A 7,301-nucleotide genomic window follows, 5' to 3' on the forward strand; every position below is an offset into this window, starting at 1 on the left:
TTTCTTTGTTGCTCATATTTCCAATGATTATGTTTTACTTGCTGGAGTCTAAACTACCCAAATCAAATAAAAAGTAGGACAGAGCCACTAACGTTAGCCTAAACTCTGATATACAGTAGTAGCATTCAGGACCAGCTTTTTTCAAATTTAGATAATTAATGATGAGCTCTTGGGCCTTGGTAGTTTTGACCAATGAAACTAGGTTGGAAGTGGAGCAGGTGCACCAAACTTTGCATAAATAGAGCCAGGGCGAGCATTTTTTCAAACAAACGACAAGCCTGTCAAACAGTCGCCCAGCCTGTTTGCTGACGCACGGAGCAGGTTAGGACATCTTCATTGGGAAAAACTGAAACAATCTCATGTTCTCTTGTTCGCATCACGTCCAGTTAGGAAGAGGTGTTAAGGCACGTTCACACATGTATGAAATTAACATTCGCCCCCGTTCATTTCCATTCTATGCAAGCGGAGGGGCGAAAAAATATTTGCTTCTAGTGACGCAACAGTTTTGCATCTTTGCATTCGAAGTGGAGTTCAACTTTGGTGAACTTTCAGTGCAAATATGTCCTCGGCAGCATTTGCTTATGTGTGACCGTACCTTAAATTATCCACATGCCCAAATTAATTATTCTCTCCGATTTAGAGACCCGCATGGACATTTTCCATCTACCACCTGTAGGCTATGTTGCTTTTTAAATGATGTATTGAATTGATGTATGAATGTTTTCTTTAACGATTTACTTTAATGTTTAGAGAGGCTGCTTTCAATCTTAATTGTAAACGTTTCCATGTACACAGTGATGTCACAGCAGCAAATACCGAGGGACATTTAAGCAGCAAAACTAAAAACTGTAGTTCTAAACTTGACAGAGGGAACAGAACTAAACTTTCAGCTTCTGAAATAATCATTAAAGTTACGCTGCTGTTCCTTGTGCGTTAATGCTGCATGCGTCTCTCTAAGGGGACACACTTGCCTGATGAAAAATGAGGCTGTCTGCTGCAGAGCAGATAAATACTGTTTAATACATCCCTTAGCCCCATTGCACTTTTGCTCTTGTATTCCTGGTTTTGGACAATATTTTTAAAAAAAATGACATTACATTACATTAAAATGCCTTGTGTCACTCTTATTAAGCCCCGTGCACACCGCATTGGCATGTTAAGAGATCTAATGCTTGACAGGCTGGCCATGCTTAGTTACGGTTGCTAAGCTATGATTGGACAAGTTTGGTTTAACGACCGGTCAATTGTTCGTAATTGCTCTCACCATAATAGATGAAAAGTTATAAGATTACTTCCGCCCTCATATCTCATGTGATATCAGAAAATACAAAAAGAAAAAAGTGAGAGTGAATTACAGAACTCTTACCTTCTACTGTAAAGCATGATGACCTTTTGTTTCTGTATAGTTTAACACCAAGCAACAGAAAACAGAAGGTGCTTTTCTCCATTTGGAGAAACAACCATCCCCACGTTGAAATAATAAATAGTGTTCCCAAGAGTCCATTAAAATCCCACCGAGTCAGCCTCTTCTCTTTCTCTTATTGTCCCTCAGTATTTCATGTCTTTATTTTGCAGACACAAAAGCAGCAGCATCCAGCGTGAGTCAGCCAGCAGAGGAGAAGACAAAGAAATGCAGCCTTGACAAAGAGAAATAGAGCGGTCTTCTGCACAACACAAAGCTGCTCCGTCTGCTCAGCCAGCCCGACACAATGACAGAAGATTGTGTCTGCAGATCCACTTTTTAGATACATCAGGGCATCTACGTTCCTCTACAGTCAGGCCTTAGTTTCCACCCGAGAACAACAGCAACAAAGGTTTCTACACTTATTTTGTGTCAAAAGAATCTTGTGTAAATGATTTATTTATAATATATTTCTTTTCTATAGCTTCCCCTACACTGAACTAAAATTAGTTTACTGTAAGTATGAACCAGACTGTGAGTTACTATCTAGATAATGAGAAAAGAGAGCGTTGTTTCCTGTCACAGTCACACAATCATTATCATGTCCTCTTTAATGTTCAAAGGCAACACATATTCTATTAGTAATCCCCAATTTTCATGATTAAATATGTACCATGACTCCTGCAATTATTGTTCAATCTCAAAGCAATACAAATGTATTAGTACCTCATAAATAACTTGGACTGAAACCGTCATTTTAAATTCAAATCATTTTTTGAGTTAGATGCTGAATCTTAAATGAGTGTTTAGCACATTAAGTTTTAAATTAAAACTATATTCACGTTTGTTTCGACTACTGGATTGAACATCTACAAATATATTCTTAAAGTACAACTGAAATGAAATACATGTTATTTTTCTGCTACAGCATGTAGAGCTGCAACGATTAGTCAATTAATCAACTGACGGAAAATTTATGGGCAACTATTTTGATAATCCTTTAATCGTTTTAAAGAATAAATGCCATAATTCTCTAGTTCCAGCTACTCCAGTTTGAGGATTTGCTAGTTTCCTCAGTCTTCCACTACTATAAATGAAATATTTTGATGATTTTGGACTTTTGGTCAAACAAAACAAGACATTTGAAAACGTCACCATGAACTCTGGGAAACTCTGAGGGACATTTTTCACTATTTTCTGACATTTTATAGACAAAGCGATTCATCGAGAGAATAATCAGCAGATTCATTAATGAAAATAATCTCTAGCCCTAAAAGCATTACATATCTGCTCAGTAAATTACTTGTCCTGAGTTCAACTTTGAGAAAAAAAAAAACAGAAACCAAAATGGGGAACTTAACATTTTAAACTAGTTGGTTTCATGATGCCGCCCTCTATCTTTGCATTCATTTGTTGGAATACTGTTCTGGTATCCATCTATGTAGATGGGGGTCCTTGTTTCCATACAGCCAATCAAATTGCTTCATTTCAAATCATATTTGCATAAAGCTGTAACCTCATCATTGTAACGGCCAGACAGCAGCCTGCAACACTCAGCCACAAACTTAAAGCTACAACCCACAATAGTTTTACTGCATAAGTATCCTTCTAATCTAACTTACAAACATGAACGCACCTCTTGTCCTGCACCTTAGCTTGTCGGATGAGCGACCAAACAAACATTCACAGAGGAAAAAGTGCACTGGCAGCGTCAGTTTTCAGGCTAGATGGCTCATTAGCTGCTCAGATGGGGCACTTTAAACAGCATGTAAACTCACCTGCAACTGTCCGGTTAGATGCTGGCGTGGTCCTTACTCTTCAATATCACTGGTAACAACACGTGTATGCTACAGAGGTCACCTGCTAGCTGCTGTCAGTCAAGCACAGACAAGCCCCCAGCTACTAAGAGGAAAAGCAGTATTCCTGATATTTCCCCAAAGACCGTTTTCTTCCTTTTAATAATAAAAAAAACTATTAACACATTTTAAAATACAAGTTGACATTATTTTTGACTGCAAAAAGGTATAGCTAAATGTACTTCAGTTGGACTTCAAAATAGGAAGTAATTACTGCTGATCTGTCAATGAACAACAATGATATCCAGCCTATTCTCATTCCCAGGGCGTTAAATACCGACGCTTTGCCACGGCCATCGACGCGAGTTACCACCGCACAAGGCAACCTTGAGCGCCGATATGAAAAACACCAGGCATTCCATTAACTATAATCCATTTGCGGCAACATTAAACACTCAAAGAAAGTGCGCCGGGAGTGTGGAGATGTAGTTTAAAGAGCGAAAAGACACACACCAGGCGGGCGGGATCGGAGATGGATGGGTCCAACAAACAGAAGGCTTTCATCCAGGAGACCGCTGTTTACAGTTAGCTGTTCGTTCATGTCCCAAGTTCACAACGCTCAGTGTCATTTTCACTGTACAAACGTAGTAGTTTTAAGCCCAATCGTGTAGTTCATTCCTAAACCTAACTAAAGTGGTTTTGTTGCCTAATCCTAAAGTGACGCCAAGGGCATGACAAAGCGGCAGTATGTGACGAGTTGGGATGAGAATGTGTCGTGATATCATATCTGGTTACAGTAATACACTAATAACCAGCAGACTTTTACTAGCTTAACGGTGTGGTTGTATGTTTGTAGAAGAAGAAGAAGCATGGGACATTACAGAAGGTTGTGTTTGCAGATGCATTTAGATATATTGTGATTTAACAAGTGAGCAAATTGCCTCATATTTGGCACTTGAATGCATTTGGGGAATCTAAATCCTGGTCTTAAAACACTTTCCTGCATGGCATTGAATGTAGAGTGACTTTTCTGGACTTTTAAAATATGGGATACAAATTGTACCGGCATTCCCTTTTCTTTCTAGTTTTGTATGAAACAAGGACATTATATAGTCATCACCGCACTCTCAAATGTTATTTCATCTATTTGTATCACTGAAGTGGCATTATTATGTGACAATCCTTCCATGACCTCGACATTAATACTTGACATGGAAGAAACAGAACTGAAACAGTAAACTAAAGCCACCCTAGTATTGAGAACAACAATGACCACAATGAATAAGACAGACAGTAAAAACATTCCTGTGCAAGCTTTTGTTTTTTCTTCTGCAGTGTATTTATGGACCATGTAATGTTTGTTCTGTTTTTGGATGGTAATAGTGTACTTTACATGGATTTAATCTGGGGAGTTTTGTTCCAATTTTACTTGAATTGATTGATGATTACATCTGTAATCTAAATTTGTTTGATACAATAAAACGTTTAAATTGGTGATTGGCTGGTTTTTCTTTCACACTTATCCGGGCACAGTCTGTGAATTTTGCATCCAGTCAAGTTAAAAACATGTTTGACAGTAAGTCAAAGAGAGTCTAGTATGTCTTGAATGTCCAAAGCACATAAACCAGGATCTGCTTTCCCGTTAAAATGTCAGAGAAGAGATTAAAGTCTCAGAAAATATCAAGTTTAACTTACAGTGTCTGACATCACTGCACCACTGGTCATGTGCTTAGTCAAGTTTGACTATATCCTAAAAATAGACACTCTCTGCAAATAAATAATTCAATGTACTCAGAGCCAAGAGCATAAAAACACATACATTTTTCATAGTCAGGCCTGGTTTTCACAAAAATATTTTGTAACTCTGCAGCAATTTAAGTTGCGTGACATCTATACAGACACTTCACGTTGCCTTTTAAGAGGCCTGTGTGAGATTGATCACTTCTATTGCCAGGTTTTGCCGTGAAAGCATGTTGCAGGTGGATGTGCTGCTGGATCTCTTGAGAGCAAAAGACCAAAATTGCAGTTGTTAATGATTTTCTATATCAGGGTGAAAGACACTCTGATTACAACTTTTAAATTGGCTCGCTGAAAGAATGTACATGGCAATGTAGGATGTCATACAGTAAATATATGCTTGTTTTGCTTTTGTAGCGATACCTCACACACAATATGTGCAGTACAGTACATGTGTAAAGGTGTGCGAAGATTGCTGTTTTTTTTACTGTTTTGCATTTATATAGTGTGTGTGTGTGTGTTGGGGTGCAAGTGGGTGTACACTGCATGTACTGCACATTTAACAGAAGTATCAGAGCCCAGTTGACCAGTTGACTTGAATGTAAACAGCTTTATGTGTCCGTACTGTCCTACTGTAAGATGAAGAAAGCTGAAGATGCTACTGCAAACTGCTTAAGTGACAATTGTTAAAATAAGAAGCTGGGTTTGAAGCTGAACCCTCTGGGCAACCCTGGAGCCGCTTTCTCTCACTTTGCTCTACAGCCCCTCCAGCTGGGAGAGGGTTAGGTTACCAGGCACGAGACAAACATTGTTTATTGTGCATGTTAAAGTCAAGGGAGGGTCTAACAAAAGACACTTTAAGTTACATTATGAGAAGTATGGGATCAAGGCTTTGGATGGATTTGGAACTCGACCCATATTAAGGACTAAAAGTCATGATATCTGTTACATTTATTTTGAAAAATCTTGAAAAGGTTCTCTTGCAAGTCCTCCAATTTTATGGAACTCCATCCATCCATTTATTATCTTTAACTGCTTATCCTATTCAGGGTTGCCAGACTATCACAGGGCTGACACATAGAGACAGACAACCATTCACACTCATATTCACACCTACGGGCAATTTAGAGCCATCAAATAACCAGCATGTCTTTGGACTGTGGGAGGAAACCGCAGAACCCAGAGAAAACCCACACTAACACCGAGAGCATAACAACACAGAAAGGCCCCAAGCTGGGTTTGAACCTGCAGCCTTTTTGGTGTGAGGTAGCAATGCTAACCACTATACCACCGTACTGCCCCGCCCCGCCCCGCCCCTTTTTAATGGAAATCAAAAATTACGTTTCTGGAGAGACACTTTAAATGTTTAATTATAACCTCCGCCAAGGCCAAAGGCTTAGGAAGGAGGTTATGATTTCACCGCCGTTGGTTTGTTTGTTGGTTTGTTTGTTGGTTTGTTTGTCTGTTAGCAGGATTACTCCAAAACTTTGCGATGGATTTGAATGACATTTTTTGGAGGCGTGGGGTGTGGCACAATGAACAATTCATTTGATTTTGGTGGCGATCCGGATCATGATCCGGATTCAGGATTTTTTTTTACGCATTCCGATCAGCCAGAACATTAAGACCACTGGGTATAACACATGCGCAGTGTAACTGATGACGCGTTGATGACGCGTTGATGACGCGTTGATGACGCGTTAATGACGCGTGACCCCGCCTTCTTCCTTCTTCGAGCAGAGAAATATGTGTGTGGATATGTGTGCGGGAGCTGCTGGCCGTCCGCGGTGTGAAAGAAAAAAGCGATAGATGACGGGATCACAGACAACGTAGTGTAACGTTATACAGCCATAACAAGGCTGCTGAATGAGAGAGGCGTCTGCCGATACGTTACACGGAAACACACCGTGTTAATAATAAGCCGACCACCTCACGGTACCGCCAGCTGTGAGCTGTGATCTGTTTTTAAAGTCAGGCACTTTGGTGGAGGTCTTCGCTCTCCGAGTGCCATTCTAGTATTTATAGTAAACTGCTAAAAGTTGTTCTGAAGTTATTAAAATGTTGGCGCTATATTAAAAAGGTATGTTTACCTTTTCAAATGGTCACTATATCCCGTCAGTAGTGCATGAGTCAGGTAATCTAAAAAAGTAATGTGCCTCTGTGTCCTCCAGTGCTCCTAATGGCATCTGCAGGATTTCACAGACCGAAGGAAAACAACCAATCAGAGCTGAACTGGAGCCTTGCCGTCTCTGAGCAGCTGTCAATAACTCGCGAACTAGGCAGCGCTGATCAAATATGAATCAATATTCTGTTACTGTAATGCCTATTTTTAGCATAAAATGTTTTCAGAAACATCTTGTAGTGTA

The 7,301-nt window shown here is 39.7% G+C and overlaps 1 protein-coding gene across 2 annotated transcripts in view; it reads left to right on the plus strand.

The window, feature by feature from the left end:
- The window catches only part of LOC119494499 (protein phosphatase 1 regulatory subunit 1A-like), a 35,064-nt gene extending 33,224 nt beyond the window's left edge, over positions 1-1,840 (plus strand). For both annotated transcript variants that reach the window (XM_037780423.1, XM_037780432.1), the window contains exon 8: positions 1,576-1,840. In XM_037780423.1, coding sequence (XP_037636351.1) covers positions 1,576-1,655 — 80 coding nt within the window. In that variant the 3' untranslated portion in view covers positions 1,656-1,840. The remainder of the gene's footprint in view (positions 1-1,575) is intronic.
- The last annotated feature ends 5,461 nt before the right edge of the window (positions 1,841-7,301 follow it).

Source organism: Sebastes umbrosus, chromosome 1 (genome assembly GCF_015220745.1).
Source record: "Sebastes umbrosus isolate fSebUmb1 chromosome 1, fSebUmb1.pri, whole genome shotgun sequence".
NCBI classification, from domain to species: domain Eukaryota; kingdom Metazoa; phylum Chordata; class Actinopteri; order Perciformes; family Sebastidae; genus Sebastes; species Sebastes umbrosus.